Raw genomic sequence first — 24,603 nt, forward strand, 5'->3', positions numbered from 1 at the left:
CAGAGGTCACATAGGCTCCTAAGCTCAATATGGGCCCCAGACCAGATAAAATCGATGGGGTTTACAGTCAACAATATTTATACCCCTTTCCCATATTAGGTAGCTACTTTCTTCCCTGATCCAGCTTTCTGTCCTTTTTCCAGCTATGACATCACCTCCCCAGACAATAACTTGGATCCACCTGCATATCAGATTTCAGGCTCAGGGAAGGAAAAAAAAAAAAAAAACTAGTATAGCTACAGGCCCTTTGGAATATAACTAAAATATGCCTACTAGGTATCTACAAAATGGAGGAACCCCTCACCCCCAACACTTCATCTGCACTATTCCAGCCTTTAGGTCCATGATTGTTCAACAATGTTTGGCTATGTATGTTAACTCTCTTTTCAGCCACTAGGTTCAGGATGCTAGCATGATGCTGACCAGAGTTCCCTGGACAGACGACCCCACCAATATGTCCTGGATCTCCACTTCCCAAGAGCCCCACCCTACTAGGGAAAGAGAGAGGCAGGCTGGGAGTATAGATCGACCAGTCAACACCCATGTTCAGCGGGGAAGCAATTACAGAAGCCAGACCTTCCACATTCTGCATCCCACAGTGACCTTAGGTCCATACTCCCAGAGGGATAAAGAATAGAAAAGCTATCAGGGGATGGGAAGGGATATGGAGATCTAGTGGTGGGAACTGTGTGGAGTTGTACTCCTCTTATCCTATGATTTTGTTAATGTCTCCTTTTTTAAATAAAAAAAGTAAAATAAAATGGAATATCATTGTAATGATGTATAACTAATAATATGGAAAATAATATATGGAGCAGACTTATTTTGGTATGAGATTTTTGTCTTGAATAAATTATCAGCATTGATTACCATTAGCAAGAAAAGATGATGCACTTGACAATGGGGTAGCCCAAAACTTTTGCTGGAATTTCTTCTTGTTTCGTTAGTGTGTACTTTGGTGATACAAGCTGACTCCCATATTGGGTTAAGTAACAGCTAACAAGGTCTGGTATTCCAAGAAAAGTTAAGGAATATACAACCTATTAATCTTTCAATAGCATAGAAAGTCAACAAGGCTGGGGTGAGCAGTAGGTTACACCAAGGAAAAGATTAATGTCAGCAGACCACTCCCTCCCATTTTTCTGGAAGTTAATGTGTCTGGAAGGAGACACATTAACTGCTTCCCCCTTCCTTTTAAAATAAATAAATAAATAAATGATGCAAGCTAGTCCTATCCTATCGCTTCCACCAAATGAAAGTCCATGATGAAGAAACAACATGTATCCTTCATTCAATAGAGTGAAGCACATAGTACAGGCTAAGTCAATATTTGTTGAATGACACACACACACACACACACACACACACACACACACAGTATGTCAGATATATGGAGGCTCCTTTGAATCCACATCTCAAATAATAACCTTTAGAACCACTGACCTTTGTGACATGGGAGGCCCTTTTGCACAGAGCAATCAAAAGTTTTTATGGGAAGCCTTGGGTTGAGGCTTAAAATTCCCACACCAGACAGAACTCTGGGATCATGGGAAGCAGTGAGAGACTGCCTGGAGAGACTCCTTGAGAAAGGAGGGAGTAAAAGAGTGATAGACGAGCATGTGGGGTATTACAAAGGGAGCCTGAGTACTGTAGTTTCCAACACTGATGTCTATTCCAGTGTTTACAGTCCTCAGGGATTATAAGTTAATCAACAACTTGAAAAGTTAACAAAGACATACTCTAGAGAATATTTCTAGGATTCTCTGGAGTACTAAAATTAAATGAAATGTAGTAATAACCCAGAAAGAAAGCTGGGTCCTTTTTACAACTGTACCCTGACACCATGGTCAGCCTGGTAAAACTGACTATGAAGACATGATGAGCACTGTATCCACCCATTCCATTTATTAAACCACATATTCTGTGCCAGACAGCCCTACAGGAAGACTGTTTCTGACCTCCATAGGTTCTACTATAGTATTGAATGAAGGCTGTTTTTTCTTCCTTGTCTCCTTTCATCCTAATGGCATGCCTATCCAAAGTAGAATTTTCAGCAACAAAAAGATGTTTGAGGGTGAGCAGAGAGAAAAGTTGGAAACAACTCATTGGCACATATGATAGGAACAAAGGGTAGAAAAGAAAATTTATACAGATAAACATGAAGGTAGTGATATGGAATAAACCTAAGTCAAGGAGGTAAAGGTAACATTTAACATTCTGCTGCATCTTTCTCTTTATTGCCAACAAAGATGAAATTGGTTTGGATAGCTTAAGTATGGAAACTAACTAGGAAGGTAGAAGCTAGTAAAGATCAAACTTCTAAGTAATGATTGCCACAAGCAGAAGTGTCACACATAGAAGAGGAAGAAAAGGGCTGATTCTTCTTCAGTAAAAGAGTGATTTCCATTATTGTAAGAAATGCTAATTAAATAGTACTCACTAGGCCACCAGTCACACCATAGATTCTTTTTTTAATATTCATTTTTACTACCTTTGATTGTATGTATACCCCTGTGCTGAAGAGATGACAGGACTAGGAGGTTAACCAATTTGTCCAAGGTCACACACACACAAAAAAGATGAAATTTTAGCCAATTCTCTCACTCTGAGATTTGTTTTTTCCCCCCACAATACTACCTAAAAATATACTTGCTCAGTGATTGAAGAGCGATGATAATAGATTTCTCTAAAGGGAACAATTTCCCAAGACCATATTTTCCACTATGCCTAAATTATTGATTTGTTTATAATTGCTATCCTTTACCATAAGGATCTGTGCTCAATTTGGGGAATAAAAAGCCTATTAGAATGATAGTTTTTTTTATGACAACTATGTCATACATCAATTAAAATGAACATATCTTCAGACCAGCTTGGCCAGATGTTGCTAATTACTCTAATCTCATTCAACATCTGTGAAAATCTTGACAAAAAAATTATAAATGACATGTCAGGTGAACTACTGTTTCTGAATCTATGTATTCTACAAAAAAAAAAAAACCTTCAAAACATCATTATACTGTACTAAAGTCACCCATCAACACAGTATTATGGAGAATGGAAGTGAGGAGTATGCTACTTAGCTTGAATGTAAGTAAATCATCATGACACAGAATTATGGAGTGGTATCTTGAAGAATAAAATTCCCCTGGTATTAGGAGTACATCAAATAATTTCAATTGCAATGAAACATTTCTACAGGTCTCAACTTTTCTATTTAAAGAATAGACATGACATCTATTTTACCTTTTTAAATTTTATGATTAACAAAGGGCAAGGGAACATAAACAGTATCGCTTAAAATAGTTGCCTCCACTCTGATCCCTCAGAAACCTACCCTACTAGGGAAATAAAGAGGCAGGCTGGGAGTATGGATTGACCTGTCAGTGCCCATGTACAGTGGGGAAGCAATTACAGAAGCTAGGCCTTCTACAATCTGCATTCCACAATGACCCTGGGTCCATACTCCCAGAGGGTTAAAGAATAGGGAAGCTATCAAAGGAGGGGATAGGATATGAAGTTCTGGTGATGGGAACTGTGTAGCGTTGTACCCCTCTTATCCTATGGTTTTGTCAGTGTTTCCTTTTCATAAATAAAATAAAATAAAATAAAATAAAATAAAATAAAATAAAATAGTTGCCTCCAGTAACATGATGTTTCTCCTTTTAAAGTAAATAATCCTCTATGTTATCTTTTCAACAAAAATTATCCATGTGTTATTGGCATGGTACCAGAAAAAAATAGTTGAGCTGAGCTGAACTTTTAGTAATTTGTTTTATTTTAGAATTAAATATCAATTATTGACCACTTCGTAAACTACTGACTTTTTCCACACATCTTCCATTATGTTCCAACATTTGGAAGATGAAAATCAACAGATGCAGATACTTTCACCATGAAACTTTGGAAAACCAGATTTTTCAGAAATAAGGATAAGAGATGAAGTAGGTCAAAGAGCTTGAAAGCTGAAGGAACTGAGACGGGAAAAAAATCTCATGGGATAGGAAGAGTCCCTGAAATCTTTACTTCTGGCTTCACTCAAGTAGACTAGATCAGTTATTCTAAATTTGGGCTGCGCATCTCTCAGATAAGTAAAGACAATTTGGCTACCTATGCACTATGGCCTTCTCTTCTGCTTGTGAAGAGATCTCCAAAGGCCTCTGCTCTTTCTTCATGAGACTGTTTTGCTGTTTCTGGAACATTTATCTCTGGACCACTCTGTGGTTTCCACTCGCTCGGGCGAACTCAGAACAGCCAGCGGGAATAGCCAGCGGGTGGGAGGCGAGGCGCGGAGCTGCTGTTTCCACCTGGTTAAACAGCCAGCCAGCCAGCTGCGCCCAGACAACCCCGCTCACCACGCCCACAGCCCCGCAGCCCCGCAGCCCGCAGGAGGCCGACGCCAGCACACAAGAGCCCCTGGAGCCCGAGGCCAACACGCAAGAGCCATAGGCCAACACGCAAGAGCCTGAGGCCAGCCCACAGGAGCCGGCTCTCCACCGCGTGGCGCAGGGCACTGGACACGTGATCCCTCCACGTTGCTCGGCCACTGCGAACAGGGCAGCAGACATGGCAGGGCCATGGGGCAGGGCCGCGGCGGCCTATCATGGCCGCCACCCCTGGGCTCCTAGGCCCACACCTTCTACAAAACTGGCCTGCCTGCCCTCTTGCTATAAATTCTGGAACCATCCCGGGCCTCCCGGAACCCCGGGCTCCCTGCCAAAACTGGGCACACGAGATCTCCAGCTGCCGGTCCGGTCTGAAGGCAGACAAGCTGGAGTACGCAGAGATTTGTGCAGAGATCGCAACCTGCAATTCCTAAAAGTGAAGCTGCGCGGAAGCCACCTCCGGATGGTGAACCACCCCCCCCAACAACTAAGACGGTACAGATTTAAATTCGTGTTTAAAATGACATGTCTTCATAACAAAGGTTTCTCTCCTTGTGTATTAATGACCATGTTTATGTGTATGTTTAAAGTTTGGTAAACAGTAGCTTTAAGGCTAAATTCTTACTAGTCAAAGTTAAATGAAAAAGGTTTTCAATTCTCATAAAGATAAAGTTAACTTACATTTAAAGTCTAAGGTAAAAATTAGTTAACAATCAATATATTTTAACTAAGTTAGTCTAAACAAAAGGTTAAATAGACTTGTTGATATGTAAAACTCTCCAATACCTTCTCTATTAGAAATGGTAGATCACACAATGGCTATGCTAATTATTCTCATGCCTGAGGTTTCCTCTCCGGCCCACACCTAAGGTGTGTCTCCATCTTGAATGGGTGTAACAAAAGGTTAAAAGACGTTGTTGATATGTAAAAGTCTCAAATTCCTTCTCTATTAGAAACATTGGATTGTGCAGTAGATATGCTAATAACAAGTTTTGTTTCATAGTAAGTAAGTTGCAGCCAGCTGCCTTTGGGACTCTAGGCCGTTCCCGGCCCCCATGCAAATACCCGTCGAGGCAAGTAGCCCCCCAGAGGCAAGAAATGTTTTTTTTTAAGCTGATAAAGTTTAGTTTGTGCCAGTTTCTTTTTTAAAAAATGCCTGTACGATATAGGTTTCTGTTCACCCCACACCCTTGATACTGTAGCCATTTAGTTAAAAGAAAAGGGGGAATTGTTGTATGCTTTACATTGGGTTCTAGTTCTCCCCCACCAAGAGAATTAGATCAGTCCAGTTAAATTTCGCGGGCCCGCTTGGCCCCGCCCCGGAGGAACCCCGCCAGAGTTCCTGAGTTCCTGAGTTCGAGACGAAGAGAGAGAGGGCCAGAGGGTTCCTGAGTTGGAGAGTGCGAGAGTTTTCAGAGGGTTCCCCAGTACGAGAGTTCCTGAGTTCCAGAGTAAAAGAGGGTTCCTGAGTTCGAGAGTAAGAGAGTGCTTGTGCCGCCGAAAAGAGACAGCAGAGTTCTGTTTGGTGATTAGTTTGTCTTAGTTTATGAATCGTTGTTCCTGAATAAAGAAATACAGCTTCCCTGCCCAGCCGTTGTCTCCGCGTCTCTGTTACCCGCCCGTGAAGCCAGCCCGGCCGGCAAGAGCCTACGAATTTTAACAACAGGCTGACTTTAGGATCACTCAGGCAAATTTTACAATATTACTGACTTCTAGATATTCTTTCTTAATTAATCTTTAGTAAAGTTCAGGCATTTGATAGACTGTAGAAAATCCCCCATGAGATCCTAATAGGTCAAGAGAGCTTAGACCTGCTAACTTATATAATTCAGAGACACAAGGAATATATGCAATATTATCAAAGTTTGAATATCCCTTTCACTGTTTCAGAAAAAAAAATTTCTGAGTTTTCAAAATACCAGAAAATTATTAAGCAGTAATAGTTAATAATGGCAAGAAACAAAAACACCAATAACAACAGCAAAAAAATCTCTTCTAACACCTAAGAAAGGAAATGGGGGACAAAGATTTTGTGTACATCTTCTCTGTCTCTATCTTGTAGTATAGCAACATTTAGAACCGACACACACTGTACTAATGATGAGAATGGACTCATATACCCAAGAACATGAAGTCAGACATTCCCCCTTTTAAAAAAGAAATTAAACCCCAGAGATCATAAAGAACTTCTTAAAGAACAAAGAACAAAAGACAAAGACCTGGAACGTGGCCCCAGGCTTATCCAAAATCCAAAGGTTTTCCTCTTCCTCATCCCTCTGTTACATTTTCTTTTGCACTAGTTAACTTACAGATAGGTGCAGGAACACAGCATAATTTCAGTAGAATTTCCACCATATAGATTTGAAGGATTCTTCTAAAAAACAATCCCTAGTAGCTGTTTTTTACCAATCTCTCAGGATAGTGAATATGTAAAGGAGAGAAATATAACATAAAACTAGAGAGGCAGATATAGAAACTTCAATATCAAAGAAAAAGCTTAGAATGAATAATTGTACTAGTTAATTAGCAAATTTACACGTATTGGTTATATTTTGTGTGGGACATATAAAACACTATAAGGCCTTGACAGTAATGAGATTTGAAATTTTTTTAGTTACTGTATCTAAGTGGTAATATAATATATCAAACCAGGAAAAAAAAACACTACAGGAAAGAAAGATATATATAAATACTTTTTCATGGCATAATTAAGGATATTCCAATGACTCAGAAACACTATTATAAGTATGGATAAATCCACAAAAGGGGGGCCGGGCAGTAGCCTACCTCGTTGAGCACACATGTTACAATGCACAAAGACCCAGGTTCGAGCTCCTGGTCCCCACCTGCACGGGAAAAGCTTTGCAAGTGGTGAAGCAGGGCTGAAGGTGTATCTCTCTCCATCTCTACCTCCCCCTTCCCTCTCAATTTCTGGTTGTCTCTTATCCAATAAATAAATAAATATTAAAGACATTAAAAATAATAAAATAAATCCACAAAATTGTTTACCATTCTCAAAAAATAAAATCTACACAAATTATTATTATTTTTAAAGAAAATCTTTTAAATGATGCATATGTCATATGTCATTCATATCTTTAGTAGTGTTTTGTCAAAGTATAACTTCAGCAACATATAAAATACAAATATTCCACCAAAGGCAAATGGTTAGCATGATATATCCAGAATTAGAGTCATTTATTAGCAAATCTCAGAGTCTGTTATACCTTTCTCTCAAAATTTAAAGCATATTTTACAATTTAAATGGGAAAATTAAAAAAATATTGGGGGATTAATAGTTTACAGTAAGTACGATGTTGCTCCATGTGAAAAGCCTCTCAATTTTATGCAAAATCCTCTGACCAGCCTAGGTCCTCCTCTACCATCCTGCACCAGGACCTGAAAGTTGCTTGGTTCCCCCCAGAGTCCTTTACTTTGGTGGAGTACACCAAAACCAGCCCAAGTTCTACTAGTGTTTCCCCTTTCTCATTTCTCAATTTCTGTCCCTGAGTTAGATCATCCCATATAAATGCTTCTCTTTCTGGCTTATCTCACTTAACAAAAAAATCAGAAAAGAGAAAAGGGAGAGGGACCGAGCGGTAGCAGGTTAAGTGCACATGGGGCAAAGCACAAGGATCCTAGTTCGAGCCCCCGGCTCCCCACTTGTGGGGGGGGGGGGTTCGCTTCACAAGCAGTGAAGCAGGTCTGCAGGTGTCCATCTTTCTCTCCCCCTCTGTCTCCCCTCCTCTCTCCATTTCTCTCTGTCCTATCCGACAACAACGACAAAAACAACAAGGGCAACAAGAAAAATAAATAAAAGAAAAGGAAACCATTTTAGTCTCCTATAAATGCAAATGTATAGGTAAAATTACGATTAGATTAAATATACAAATTAATAGTGAAATATATTTTTTTCAAAAAAAGTTGAACATGACAAAGAAGAGCTAAGGAATCTTTTAATTACTCTAAGAGTATAATTTCATACTTTTAATATTTCTATAACACAACAAGCGTTCTCCAGCTCAAAAGGATAATGCAAATTAAGATGATCAAAATCTTGCATGCAAACATTTCTTTTATTTCTTATATACCTAAGTCTGAGTTTTACATTAAGGTGGGGGTGACAAGCAAGAGCTCACATGGGAAGATGCATGCTTTGCCAGGATGTGACCCAAGTTTGAGCTCTTGGTTCACCACATGGGAATCTTACAGCAACTATATACAGTATGTAATTATCCTCCGGATTATTCTTTTATTATATCTTCTTCTCATATTGTGAGTATGAACAAATGTGCACATGTATGTGAATACACATGGTAATAAGATGATTTACACATTCATTTTATTGTAGCACTTAGTCACATCATTTTTTAATTTTTTTTTTCCTAGAATCAAAGTTAAAACATGTAAGAAGAAATCATCCCTATGGCCTACTGTGGCAGTTAATTTCTTTCAGAAAAGTTTTTAAAGATTTTGTAACCTCTTAGGCTAAAAAAGAATTAGGACAATGACTCATTACATACCATAATCTGTGATTTTACAGGACACCAAATACAGCTCTTTCAGGTTTTGTCCTTCCTTTGCAATGACCTCCACACACCTGAAAAACATACAAAAAAGTGGTGAGTTACACTAATGCATTTCAAGTTAAATTAGCAAGAGTTTGGTCATGACCATAACAGGGAGAGGTCAACATTTGATGAATGTCATAGCTCTCTTCTTTCAACAAACCTCTTTTAAGGTGTGTCAGAAAAAGGTATTATATCCCTCACTTTAAACTCAAGTACTTTTAATACCTGAATGACTTTAATTAACTGCATTTATGACTAATGCACTTATAAAACTAAATCAATGAAAAGGATGTTCTTATAAAGGCAGTGTTACTCTTAAGGTTCTTAAGATTGGTAAAGATACCTAGGTAGTGAATGTATATTATGTACAATAAACAATATGAAAACAACTATAATGAACTGTAGACTATGGTGGTGTGTCCATTTTAGATGATGCTGTTATTATTACTCATGCTTCATTTACTAATGATGGAGATTGCTAACACAGAAATAAATTCTTTTGTGAAATTTTATTCAGCATAAATAAAAAATGTTTGAACAATTTTAAATTAAACAAAGATGAAAGAAAAATATGTTAATATAAGAATTTAAAAATATCTAACTTGCAAATATCTTATTCTTAATACTGTAAATGAATTGGTGTATAGATAATGTCATTTTTATAACACAGACATATTTATGTAAGATTTAAAGTCTCTCCTGGCTTCACTTAAGTTAAAATGTTTTGAATGGTGCACACTGCTCTAATAGCCCTAGAGAAACTTGTAGTGCAGAATTAAATGGACTTTAAAAATAATGATTAACAACATCATCTACTTTATGGCTCGGTTCCCTATAATAACAGAAAAAGCCTATGCAGTCATACTGACACACACATACGTATCATACCCTCAGTACAGTGCCTGTTTTAATCTTTATAAATAACAGTTAAGTAAAAGGGTAAAAGCAAAGAGAGTCATTAACCTTTCCTAGGAAATAAGGATCAAGTAATTTGATACCTGTGTGTATAATCCATCAAAAAATTACTGAGTATCCATCTCTGTCTTTCCAATATTCTATTTGCTGTCTGGCTTATTTTCAGTAGATATCTTCATAAAATGTCAGGAAATTTTATACAATTTCACTTCACATAATTCATTATTGAAGGTTAAATTAGTTATAAAAAGACTTTTCTTTTAAAATATGTTATTGGATTCTGTTTTAATGGAATGACAAGCATTTCAAAGTTCCTGAGAATAACTGAGCAAACATTCAGATTCAGCTATTAAAAATTGCTTATAAAAATGGGTACATTCTTCCATGAGTATAGCTGAACCTTAAAACCATAATACAATATGGCTATAATTGATATAGTTTATTATGAAGTAAAAATTAAAATCCTAAACCCATGTCATTTAGCTTTAATATAACATTAGAATAAACTCATCAAATGAGGATAAAGTTAGAAATGAAACACTACAGGCAACAATCATGGTTTATATGCAATTTAAAAAAGTAATTTTCACATGCTAAGGAAAAAATAAATGTCTCAAATGACTTCAAATTCCTAGAGTTTAAAAAGGAAAACTAGTAGACTTATTAGTTCTTCTCATGGCTACCAAAAAAATGAAATAAATCAGTCAGAAATACTCTTTGCATCATTAGTTGCACTTTGTTTTCATACTCTACCATGTAGTTCAAAAATACCTGACATATTTGATTATGAAAAAACTGCTAGTCAAATGTCCTATGTTATTTGTGTTCCTGACACTCAATTCTTTATTAGATATGATTTAAGAACATGTGGACATTAAAGACAAACAGAGCAGATATACAAATAGCAAAGAACACAAATGGACCTCACTGTAAAAACTACTGATACATCAAAATGCTGTGTCATCTGCAACAAGAACCAGTATACTTATAAAAATCACTGGATTTAATTTAATCACTGGATTTTCATTCAGTGTTGTAACTGTTGTAAACTGGTGAAAGATCACAAATATCTGGTTTCCTCTCTAATGATAGAGGAAAGAATAATATGAGTAGCTATTATTACCATAGTCATCTTACAAGGCAAAAGCCAAGATATAGCACATAATTAAGAAATAAGCAATAAGAGTCACATAATACAACAAAAAGAAAAAAGAAATCTAAAAGTATATTGCTTTTACAAAGATCACCTAGGACTTTTGCTCTACTTGTTAAAGCTTATTTATATAAGGTTTTCTAAATACTTTTAGTTACCCATCACTATAACCAGTGTGCTAGGTTTGCACAATACAGAACTCTTTTTTTGAATAATAACTCATGGAGAAAAAAAATCTACTTCTTATAAGATCTCTAATAAATTTAATTATTAATTTTAAATATTACATCATTCACAGACATAATAATTGAGAGAAACTCTTAAGCTCTGTGGATCAGGACTAAAATTTTTATTAAACTATTACAATTAAATATATGATGTATAATATGATGTAGACATATTTAAAGAAAATACTGAAATATAAATACTATTTATTGTGTTCAACTATATTAATACATGTCACATTTATATGTTTAACTCAATGTTAATTAGAACAACAACAAAAAAAAACCTGAGTGACTAAATTAACCAAAATAGCTATTCCTTTGCAATTTAAAAATGGAAGTAATTTGTATTATTCTATTATTGCAAACTGATGAAAATAGAGGTACACATCAAAGTCCTGCTTAGTACCTGAAGCCATGTAATTAATTTAAGTCTAGTTTTCCAGGCATCTGGAGTGATATAGTAGGTCATGATGAGAGATCATAGACGATATGGACTATGTCTTTTCTTCCTGAGACCTCTGGAGGTCATTCTAGAATATATTTGCAATAAATACCATTGGATAACACAAGTCCTTGAACTACAGTCACTCTAAAAAATTCTGATTGGTTTTAAAATCAGTTCAAGTGAGGAGTTGAGTGTATTACAATCAGAGACATTCAGTTAATAATAATATGGTATGCATACTGGCAATAAAGTGGAAAGATCAGGGGTTATTTGAGAATTTTTTTTCCTGTTGCAGGTAATTAAGTTCTTTTAAAAGAATTTTATTGGGGGCCAGGCAGGTAGCACAACAGGTTAAGTACACATGGCGCAAAGCGCAAAGACCAGCCTAAGAATCCAGATTTGAGCCACCAGCTCTCCACCTGCAGGGGGGGGGGGTCTCTTCACAAGTGGTGAAGCAGGTCTGCAAGTGTCTTTCTCTCTATCCCTCTGTCTTCCTCTCCTCTCTTCTGTCCTATCCAATAACAACAACAATAATAATGGCAACAATGAGAAACAACAGGGGCAACAAAAGGGGAAAAAATAGCCTCCAGGAGCAGTGGATTTGTAGTGCAGGCACTGAGCCCCAGCAATAGCCCTGAAGGGAAAAAAAGAAAAAAATATATTATCTTTTTATTTACTTGACAGAGACAGCCAGAGACTGAGAAGGGGAAGATGGTGAGAGAGAGGGAGAGGGAGAGGGAGAGGGAGAGGGAGAGGGAGAGGGAGAGGGAGAGGGAGAGGGAGAGGGAGAGGGAGAGGGAGAGGGAGAGGGAGAGGGAGAGGGAGAGGGAGAGGGAGAGGGAGAGGGAGAGAGACCTGCATCCCTGTTTCACCATTCGTGAAGCTTCTCCCCTGCAGGTGGAGACTGAGGACTTGAACCAGAGTCCTTGTGCATTATAACATGTGCATTCAACCAGGTGCACCAACACCGGGTCCTGGTACGCAAGTTCTTTAAGTAATGTTTAAAATCCTGCGCTAATAAAAGAAATGTTTGCTAAGTGATTACCTTTCAATGAGAAGGGTAATGACAGAGCCAAAGATGATATTTATTGAGAAAAATCTTTATATTTCCATCACCTCTCCTAATTATGTCACATAAGAATACCATTCATTTTAGAGAGAAGTTAGAACTTTGTCCCATAGAAGTAAGCCATGAGCTCCTAAATACAAGTCTAACTATAAAATTTCCCTTTACTTATGTTGAGAACAGCACAATTTTTAGTATCTAAAACTTGGAAGCAAACTGGTGTCCAGTAACAGATGAGTGGCTAAGAAAGTTGTGGTATATATACACAATGGAATGCTATTCAGTTATTAAGAATGATGAATTCACCTTCTTCACCTAATCTTGAATGGAGCTTGAAGGAATTGTGTTAAGTGCAGTAAGTCAGAAAGAGAAAGACGAATATAGGGTGATCTCACTCAGAGGCAGAAGATGAGAATTAAGAACAGAAAGGGGAAACACACAATAGAAGTTTGTCTGGATTCAATGTAATGCCCCATAATAAAGGACACTGGGAGGCGATGGGGAGCTTTCAGGGCCCTGTGCCCAATGATGGAGGAGGACTTATGCTGGGGGTGAGATTGTTCTGCATAAAAATCAGGGGTTTTACACATGTATCAACAAATGTATTTACTGTAAATTATTAAACCCTCCAACAAGAAAATAAATTTTCCCTTGATCACACCTCTAACAACAAACTCCAGAATACCATATGACCAACATTCTCTATGGGTAAGTATATTTGAAGATCTTCTGAGTCAGAAATTCTAAAACTTGGGGAAAGAAATGTGTTCTTAGGAAAAGGAAAAATCTGTAAGTTCACTAAGGAAAAATTCCAATTTAAGAAAAAGGAATATCAAGAAATGCAAATATTGCCAAACTAGCTCATAAACAACTATAAGCCTAGTGAACAAATCTCTCATTCTGAAAAATAAGAGGAAATGTCTTGGAAAATGAGGAAGTCATCTGCTTTGCCTCATAGTGGGTGAATCATGTTAAATGTAATAAGCCAGAAAGAGAAGGATGTAAGTGAGGTAAGTAAAAAAGAGAAGGCCAAATATCCAATGATCTCACTCACAGGAGGAACTTAAGAAAAAAAAAGGACAGAAAGGAAAAATACAAAGTAAAACTTAGACTACGTTTGTTGTTATTTACCAAAGCAAATAACTCTGTGGAAGGGAGAGTGGAAAGGGGCTGATGAGCCCTTGGGATCCTGATGTTTGGTGGTAGAAAAGTACCTAAGTTGAGTGTGAGAATTATTTTGCAGGGGTATGTGTAATTGCACCAATGTGTCAACAGATATAGTGTAAGCCATTAAATCCCCCAATAAGTGATAAAACCATTTTAAGATTGTATCTTTATATATCAACGGCTTTTATGAATTTCATACGCTTATACCAGTTTTTTTTTACTGAGTTCTTAACTAGAACATGAATAAAATAAAGTCTTTTTAGTAGTTAAAAGAAAAAAAAAGACACAATAGAACATCAGAAAACATACATCCTAGTCTTATAATCCTGGAAGTATAGAACAACCTCCTACCTTCTTAAGGGTTCTATACCATCATCCTTCATAACATGCAGATATAGCAGACATTTTCTCTGAATCAAATACCTGAGGTTCATTTAAAAATATTTTCATTTATTCTGAATGTCCTTCCCTTTGTTTATTTTTCTGCCTTTATGTTTTGGCAAGGCTCTGAAGAGATGTTTTTTGTTTGTTTGCTTGTTTTGAATTGCAACCACTGTAAATTCTTGAGTAACAGCTGTTGAATATATGTATAAACTGTTTTTGAATGCTGAGAAAGACCAGACTGCTCCAAAGTATTTGAAACATCCAGGATTACTTTTAAAATAATGTAATGTTATGATCACTTGCTTTTGATAATGTTCTAAAACACACTCAAAATAGCTGATATTTGAAAAACAAAAAATTGCTTTTGTGATGTATATGTATGTGTGTGTTTCCCCCTAAATAAATGAATATATATATGTGTATATATATAGTTTCAGTGGAGAAAAACATCTGTCTCCTTAGCAATAGGTTCCTAATCATCTGATTTATGTGAAGGGGAAAGGTTAATGAATTAAGCTGTGTAAGCTTCAAAACTATCAAAGGAATTCAAAAGAGCCTTGAATTACGGAAAACAATGTCCCATTCTACATACATCCACATTTTAATTTTTTTGTCTCCTCTTCAAAAGCTGGAACATGGCATTAGTGACAATTGAAAAGAACTAATGAGGAAATATGACTACATTGCTTGCAAAAGTAGTGTCCTAGGAGACCTTGTTACTGTTTGTGATGTGTTTCAAACCCGAAAGAAGCTAATTGGAGCTGCCAGACACTGGTTTGCAAATCTCACTTTAAAGGACAGGCTCAATCACCTTAGAGGTGTGAAAAGAAATGTCCCCATTAGAGGTGCATTAGTATGTAGCTTGGTGATTTCTAAATAAACTTCTGGATGCTCTTTCCTATGTCACTTTTATATCTGAATGATAGAGATATCTTCAAGAGGAAAACATGCAACAAGACAAACACACACACATTTAAAACAAAAAATATTCAGCGTGCTGGAAAGTAACTGACAAACATGTTCAGTAGGGAGTTACGAATATTTAAGGTTGAATTAGCATGAAGATCAAACCTTAAACTCCTGAAATCAAACACATATAAACGTGATCTATGGGGGTGGAGGAGAGTATTAGAAAAAAAAAAGATTTTTATCATTTTCATGAAACTAAACAAGCCAACAAAACCACCCCACACAGTACAGACTATAAGTGGATAAAAGCATAAGAAGCAGTAATGCATGCATGCACATTCTCATGAATGCGCACATAAAAAAAATGAAGAAAATAATTTACATGATCTATGGAGAGCAATAGGGGAACAAACTTAGTCCAATTCTGTGCTACAAAAACTCATCCTGACTCATATATGGGTCATTTAAATGATAGCAGAGGTCACCAAAACACAATTTGGCATCATACAGGAAAAATAATGATATCGGATTGATTTTTTTTCAAAGCTTCAAATTGAGTTTCACTGAAGAATAATCCAATCCTAGTGCAGCAAATGAATGAACATGATCTACTGGTATACCTTACTTTCAGAAAATGCATTGTATAAAAGATTTCTTTGAACAAAAATATAAATCTCGAGGTAAACATTTACAAGCTTAATTAAGAATCTGTTAATAGTACGTTTCCCCCTATTATAAGTGAATATAATCTCACTCACAAAGAGTCTATTTAGAGGTATTTCCTAGCAACACATTAATTTAACTTTAAAGAAGCCTTATTCAATTGTGATTATTTTCATTATTGTCATTGGGGCCTTGCCCCTTTGAGCTGACTTTTTCAGATAGAGACAGACAGATAGAGAGAGGGGAAGTAATACCTCAGTATCTAGGTTTCCTCTCGTGTGATTTGAGCCAGACTTGAAAACCTGTCCCATACAGAATAAAACAGGTCTACTATTCAGGTGAGCTATTTTGCTGGCTGCAATAGTTTTTACCTCTAACATAAACATAATGACAAATGAAAGACTGTTTGAGGAATGTAATACACAGTATCAGAATGATATCCTGAATGTGCCCTAAAGGATAAATAATTTTAAAAAGTTCAACTATTCTATCCCATTAACAACATAATACCAATTATATACTTAGGTAAATTTTTGTGCATACTTTCAAGAATACTCCCAAGGGAGAGATGTCTCTAACATGAATGTATTTTTTTTTTTAAGACTGACTTTACTTGCAATCAAAATACTGTAGTGTTTGCTCAAAACACTTTTTCAATATACTGCAGGGACAATGTCTAGGAGTAGCATGCAAAATGTCACCAGCTCCACCAGTTAACAATAATTATCCTGGGACACTCATTAAGATTTCACTTACAAAATTTTATTCTCTGGAAAGCCAATATCTGATTAGTGAATCTACATTTAATTGAAGCATTTCCTAATTAAACAGTGGCAAACTGGTGCTCATTTTGTCACAAAAGGACAGTGAAAGGTTACCAAATGAGAACAGTAGTTTTTTTCCCCAACTCAACCCATTTTATTTTTTTTATTCAATAGTAGCCTTTTTTTAAATTGATCAATAATGATTGACAAGACCGTGGATAAGAGGGTTACAATTCCACACAATTTCCACTGCCAGAGAACAGTAGTTTTTGTTGTTTTTATATTTATTTATTTATATATTTTCCCTTTTGTTGCCCTTGTTTTTTTTTTCATTGTTGTTGTAGTATTATTGTTGTTATTGATGCCATCGTTGTTAGATAGGACAGAGAGTTTTTAAATGAGACATACCATAATAAGAAACTGATATGCGTGGAGAGTCATTTTGTGTTTTCTATCTTCACTAACATAGGTGGGTGTTTTTTGAGGAAGGCAGGGCAGATGCTATCACTGACTGAGCATCTCTAATATTGGACAAGATTCCTAGTGGCAGAAAAAGTAGGAGTCAGCACTGAAAGCAGATAAAAAGGACAGGTGTGTGTGTGTGTGTGTGTGTGTGTGTGTGTGTGTGTGTGTGTGTGTGTGTTTATAGACAGAGAGGAAGAGAGAGAGTAAAAGAGAAAAAAGGTCAGAGCACTGAAGTTTCCTTGTGTGTGTTTTTACAGACAGAGAGGAAGAGAAAGAGTAAAAGAGAAAAGAGGTCACAGCTCTGAAGTTTTCTTCAATTCATGAGGTTGCAGGCAGCACACTATCCACAGGAGCTATTTTTCAGGCCCAGCTAAATATTTTATAATATAGTTAAGAATGACCATCACAAACAAACTTTTTTGTTTGTTGGTTTTTGAGAAAGAGAGGGGCGGGGAGGAAAAGAGGCGCAGAGCACCAAAGCAGTTGAGGCCAGGCTTGAACCTGGGTAGTACTCATAGCAAAGCAGCAAACTACCCCTTAAGCTGTTTCACCAACCCACAAACTAGTTCTAGCAGAAATATTGATTTTCCATTAAAATATTTTTAGTTTATTTGAATATTTCTTAGTACTTTAAAATACTTTGCAGATAAAATAAAATCCACAATATTTTAAATGCACTTATTTTAGAACTGCTAAAAAACACCCCCCTCCCCCCCAAAAAAAAAAGGAACTAATCAGTTTGTGAAAAACTTGGTGTCTGGCTCTGATAGTTCAGAGACAATTATAAAAAAATAGCTTTAGCTTTCATTTTAGTCCTTATTTCATTATCTTCTTACCATAACTACATTATGTCATCATATAACAACTTGAATTAACTTTTTCTGCACATTCATTAGAATATACGAGAAACAGAAAAAATATTCTAAGTTTTTATCAATTAATCTCAACAATATCTAGTGTAAAGTATGTATTAGAAATGTTAAAAGATATAATTGGAAATCTACATTATTATAAAATAATGGATATATATACCCTTGAAAGGCCATATATCTTTAATTTTTTGCTGCTGTTGATATTAATCTTTATAACTAGAAGTAAAAAATAATTTTTTTTCATTTATGTGTGTTATATTTCATGAGTGATGGAAATGCTAGTGAAGAAAGAGAATGAAAATAGTTAAAGGCATAACTTCCTAATTCACCAATATATTCATTTTTTCTATGGAAAAAAATGTAGCTACTTTGAAAAAGTAAGACAACTTCCTTCTTCTTTTAACCTTTTGGGATCCCATCAATTTACAGCTCGAATATGTGGGGACATTTTGACAGAGCTCAATGTAAATACCTACAAGACTGGAGCTCTTTTTATGGCATTCTGTCACATTTTAAGATAGAACACAGAAGAAATTACAGTGTGTAAACAGAAGCCCAGATCCTTAAGCAAATAAAACAGGATATAAAACCAAACAAAACTAAGATCCAGTTTAGTGAACAGCAATATATATATCAGATATCAGTGGACATCTGTTTTCTGAAAAAAATAAAAGTCAGGCAAAATTTTGACAACAGTCTCTACACCAATAATAAACAAACAAACAAACAAACAAAAACCCTTAATTGTAAACTTAACAAGTATTTCAAAGAGACTTGCTAGGCTTTCAAAAAACAATGAATTTTGGGTGGGATATTAAACAATTAATAATAAGCTTCCTGGCCATTCCCATGTCCTCTATTCTAATTTATAAGAAAGTCTCAATTTAACAGATATTATATATTTTAAGCTCACCTTTAATTTAATGTGACTAAGACTAAGTATTTTAGTAGAATCAAAAAGCACCCAGAAGATGAGATTTCATGCATCTTTTAGAAAATAGTTAAGTACTTCCTCAGCAGAAAACGCCACAAGTCAGCTTTGTAGTGACTAATTGCCTCTTTAACCTCTGTACTCTGGGAGCTGGCCTGTGCTTCAATACCAGTTTTGTGATAGAGCCAAAGACTGATGTTTGACACAGACCTCCCATGACCTGTATAGTCAAGGAGTTAACTCAGACAAGATGCTGACAAAAGGTTTTCTTCTCACTAGGGGAAGCACAAAAATCTCTCTCTCTCTCTCTCTCCCTGTCTCCTCTCTCTCTGTCTCCTCTCTCACAAACTGAATGCTCTGAGGATTATAAAAAAAAAAAATGTAAACATAACTACAATTTTTAAAAAAGAATGATTTTATTACTTCAGCATGATGATTCTAAACACTCTAATGTACTAATTCAAATTTTCATTTGAGAAAATGGTTGTAAATGATATGAAAGGAAAAGATTTATTTTAAAATGCAACAAAGAAGGTGCGTAATGTGGTATTTAAAAAACTTATAGTTAGGTATCTCTAATAAGACACAAAAGCAGGTCAACAGTCTTCATTTCAAACGTTCCCCACATGCTTTGAGCACTAGTACTCATAAAGCCCACATTTTTGTTTTAAATTTTAAACTTGAAGAACTTTCTGACTTGATCAAAGTCAATAGAAGATGTATTAGAAGTGATTTTAAGCAGTAGTTATATAAAACTAAGTAAGTCTGCAAAGCCAGAGAAAGTGAAGGCATTTCGCTAGTTTCTAAAAAAAGAAGGGAAGAAGAAAGTTCTAGATTTGGGAGTGGGGAAAGTGTAGGCAGTGGAAACTAAAGAACCCACATATTCATGCAGAGAGAAGGAAGAAAGAAAATGTGCTTTATCATGGCTGGAGTAACTATATATAAATTTGATGATACTGGTAACTAGCTAGGTCAAAGTCTAAATTTTATGAAGCTTAAGAATCATCATAACTAGCATCCAATAGCACAGCTATATACAAGATACTGGATACTGTACAGCAAACCATAACAAAAGGACTTTTCAAAGTTAACCCAATTACCAAATAATGTGATAACATTAACTATCGATTATCTTTTTGAACCCTAAGACAGCAGGAACCTCACATCTCCACTATAGAGCCCCTACTTCCCCCAGTCCTGGAACCCTTGGATAGGGCCCACTTTCCCGTATGCCTCTCCCAATCCATACCAAATAATATTGCATCCGCCGATCACAACCTAACCAACGCAACGATTGCCACCTCAACATGCTTCACCTCAGACTGTGTCCAGAGACTTCACGTGTGGATTGACAGCTCTTCAGCTTCATTACTCGGGTGAGATCTTTCCTTTTACAGTACACTCTAATTTCATCTCAGGTGGTTCACTTTCTAACAAACTCCCATAACCTAGATATATACCAGTTTCTGTGAGAGAGAGCCTATGTTCACACGTATCCATAAACTACTGCAAAATATATACCTGAAAGCAGAAGTACACTAGAGTTTGCAGTGAGTACCTCCCTAACACTTCCTCTCCACTATTCTAAGCTTTGGGTTCATGATTGCTCAACAATTAGTTTGGCTTCGTATGTTAACTCTCTTTTCAATCATCAGGTTCCAGATGCCACCAGGATGCTGGCCAGGCTTCCCTGGACTGAAGACCCCACCAATGTGTCCTGGAGCTCAGCTTCCCCAGAGACACACCCTACTAGGGAAAGAGAGAGGCAGACTGGGAGTATGGACCGACCAGTCAACGCCCATGTTCAGCAGGGAAGCAATTACAGAAGCCAGACCTTCCACCTTCTGCAACCCTCAACAACCCTGGGTCCATGCTCCCAGAGGGATGGAGAATGGGAAAGCTATCAGGGGAGGGGGTGGGTTATGGAGATTGGGTGGTGGGAATTGTGTGGATTTGTATCCCTCCTACCTTATGGTTTTGTTAATTAATCCTTTCTTAAATAAAAAATTAAAAAATTAAAAAAAAAAGAATCATCATAACTGAATACAACATACCTCCTTCCAAAGCTGTGGGAATGCTACAGCTTTATTTCTTTTCCTCCTATAGTGTTAAATCCATAGAGGGTGAGAAAGTCTTAAACATTCACAAGCAAGAGGGGCAATAGGTCATGTTCCATACCTTTGGCGCATTACATCTACACCGATAGATAACCTTCTTCCTCAAAAAATAGTATTTGCACTTTTTTTAATAATATAACAGTCCAATATACATATATATGTATATTACAAATGACAATCAGAGGCATCAACTGTAAGAATATATTTTGTAAAATATCCATTTATTGAGTTTTAATTATAATGAGATTGTGATTGTTGAATTCAATTAATTTTCATTTATCTATCTGAAGGTTAGAGAAACAAATTATCTTCCATAATTTCTCCCTAAATAATACTCTCTTAAGTGCAGTAGGGTAAGATTTCAAAATCCAGGAAAAGAGTTTTAAACCTTAGTTTTTTTGTTTGTTTGTTTGTTTTTCTGATTCCCAGGCCAATTCAACAAGCAGTGATTTTTAAGAGTTTCATTTGTTGAATTATTAAATAAAGTTACGGAAAATTGAAATGGTGTCTTTAGAAATAATTCCCATGGTGACAGCATCTTCACATAGAACTCACTCCTGAATTTGTAGAAAAATTAGTTTGTCTAAAGAATAAATCATTTAAAAAAATACCCCCCCAAAAAAGGCCCATCTGTCTATAAAATACACTCTTTAAAGAACTCTTTGTAAACTCTTTGTCAATCAATACAAAGACTTGATCACTGAAGATTTATTATTGTATCAAGGAACCAACATAAAGAGGGAAGTATGATTATATAATTCACATTGATGAATTAAAAGGTCTGGTAGTCAAAAGAAGTTAGGAAAAGATTAGATATATTTGAGGGATTTCTGGGGAAAACCCTTACTTTCAAGAAAAAAACACAAGATTCTGTATCATTTTGACAACACTGAGCACTTAACTCATGATAAATTATACTCAGAAAATGTCTAAAAAAAACTGGAAAGTGCTTCATGTAATGAATAAAATAATAATAGAAGATGTATAGCTACATCAGAGTTCTATAAATTTGATGTTTCATGTACAAGACCCATTAATTATAAATAATAGAGATATGTATCAACTATTGTACCCGTGAAAGGGGAGAGAGAGAAAGAGTGTGTTTGCTCATAAGACATTATCTTGGAGTTTGGAATGCAGTTTAATATCTGAGTCATATCTCTAATATGGAAATTAAAATATCTACCTCCAAGGATTTTGTAAAGGTCAGATTTCATAATGTTTGCAAAAGTGATTTTAGTTATTCAACAAACATGTACTAATTCCCACTATTACCCTAAAGATATGGAGACAAAGATGAGTAAGATAAATCTCCCAAAGGATGTCACAATTTTGTCAACTTTAACATCTTCCACACAAATAAGACAAGGTTATTTATAGTACTACTGAACTTCCTAAAGCATATTTCTCAGAATTCTAGCATTTTAGGGCTTGTACATGTAAGAAAAATAATGCTTTAATAAATTTACACTGTATCAGTTAGTTTTAACTTAATAAAAATAATTATGGAGCCGAGTAGTGGCGCACCTTGTTGAGTGCACATGTTACAATGCGCAAAGACCAAAGTAAAAGACTCGGGTTGGGGTGTGTGTGTGTCTGAGTTTAGGTCCTGGAACAAGACAGCAGAGGAGGACCTAGTGGGGGTTGAATTGTTATGTGGAAAACTGGGAAATGTTACATATGTACAAACTATTGTATTTTATTGTCAACTGTAAGCCATTAATCCCACAATAAAGAAATAAAAAAAAATTCCTATAGTAAGTTAAATAATGGCCCCCAAAGATACCAGGTTCCTATTCATCGGAAAGTATGTTCTTGTTTATGGAAAAACTGTCTGGCATATGTAATTAAATCATGAATTTTGCAGTCTGGAGAACACTCAGAAAGCTAGAAATGAAACTAGAAATCTCTCTTTCGAAGATATATCCTAAGGAACCAAACACACCCATCCAAAAAGATCTGTGTTTTTACCAATGTTTATAGAAGCATAATTTTGTAATAGCCAATACCTAGAACTGACCCTATGTCCAACAACAGATGATTGGCTGAGAAAATGGTGGTATATATACACAATGGAATACTACTCACCTATTAAAAATGATGAATTCTCCTCTTTCACCTCATCTTAGATGGAGCTTAAAAGAATCATGTTAAGTGAGATAAGCCAGAAAGAGAAGTATGAATATAGGTTGGTCTCGCTCATAGATGTTGAGAAAGAAGACCAGAAAGGAGAAACACAAAGCAGAATTTTGACTGGGTTTTGTGTATTGCTTCAGAGTAAAAGACTAAGGGTGGGTCTTGGTGCATATTGGTGGAGGAGGACCTAGGAAGGGGGACAGAGTGTTTTGAAGAAAACTGAAAAATTTTTACACATGTACCAACAATTATATTTACTGTTTACTATAAATGATTAATTCCTCCAATTAAAAAAAATAAACATCATAAATTTCGGCATAGGAAGGTAATCCTAGGCTATCTGGTGAACCCTACATATAATAACAAATTTATATATAGGAGAAAGGTAGATGGAGATTTAAAATAAATGGAGAGGGAAAAGGTACCATTGCTTTATATATAGCAACTGGAGTGATGCAGCCTAAATCAATGAATGTTGGTAACCACTAGAAGGTGAAAAGAAAAGGAAATTAATACTTCCTTAGAACCTTCAGAAGGAGACTGATGTTTTATTTTGACCAAGTGAAACTGTTTTTGGATATTCTGGAGCCTACAATTGTGAGAGAATAAATATTTGTTGTTTGGTAGTTACCAAGTTTGTGGCAGTTTGTTACAGTAGCCACAGGAAATAAACACAGTACTTAATAAATGCTATTAATCACTGGATTACAAACATGTGGCACTAAGGACTATCACTTCTGAATATAATAAGTTACTTCAATTAAGATGACATAATTGGCTAAGATACATTATTTTATGCTGTGAAAATGACAAAAAAGGGGAAATTCGTGCTTAATTTTTTGTTTTTACTGAGGGGGTTAATGGTTTATAGTATAGTCCTTAACATCTAGGTGTACAATCTCTCATCTACCCTTGATTGGTATGTCTGAGACACATCAGGATCCCAATGTCTCTTCATCCTGTCCCTTTACCCCTTTAGCCAGAGTCCTTTGCTTTGTTTCAATATACCACACCCAGAACATTTCACTTTTATGTCCTTCCTTATTGCTCTTTATGCTTAAGTTCCACCTGTAAGTGAGATAATTTGGTATTGGTCTTTCTCTTTCTGGCTTGTCTCACACAACATTATGTTTTGAAGTTCTGACTTTAATATTGCAAAGAGATGGCTTCATCATTTTTAACAGCTTCATTGTGTATATGTACCACAACTTTCTTAGCTATTCATCTGTTGTTGGGCATCTGGGTTGTTTCCAAGTTTGAGCTGTTGTAAACTGTGCTGCTATGAACATGATAAAAGCAAAAATAGACCAATGGGATTACATCAAATTACAAAGCATAGTAAAGGTAATCATGACCATAACAAGGAGACCCCCCACAGAGTAGGAGAAAATATTTATGTGTCATTTGTAATATACATCAGACAGAGGACTGGT

The 24,603-nt window shown here is 36.0% G+C and overlaps 1 protein-coding gene across 1 annotated transcript in view; it reads right to left on the reverse strand.

Annotated features, from left to right (window-relative positions):
- The window catches only part of FBXL17 (F-box and leucine rich repeat protein 17), a 577,742-nt gene that overhangs the window by 201,774 nt on the left and 351,365 nt on the right, over positions 1–24,603 (reverse strand). Inside the window, exon 7 of the mRNA XM_060201248.1 lies at positions 8,909–8,985. Within this exon, the coding sequence (XP_060057231.1) occupies positions 8,909–8,985 (77 nt within the window). The remainder of the gene's footprint in view (positions 1–8,908; positions 8,986–24,603) is intronic.

This window comes from Erinaceus europaeus, chromosome 11, assembly GCF_950295315.1.
Source record: "Erinaceus europaeus chromosome 11, mEriEur2.1, whole genome shotgun sequence".
In the NCBI taxonomy this organism is placed as follows: Eukaryota; Metazoa; Chordata; class Mammalia; order Eulipotyphla; family Erinaceidae; genus Erinaceus; species Erinaceus europaeus.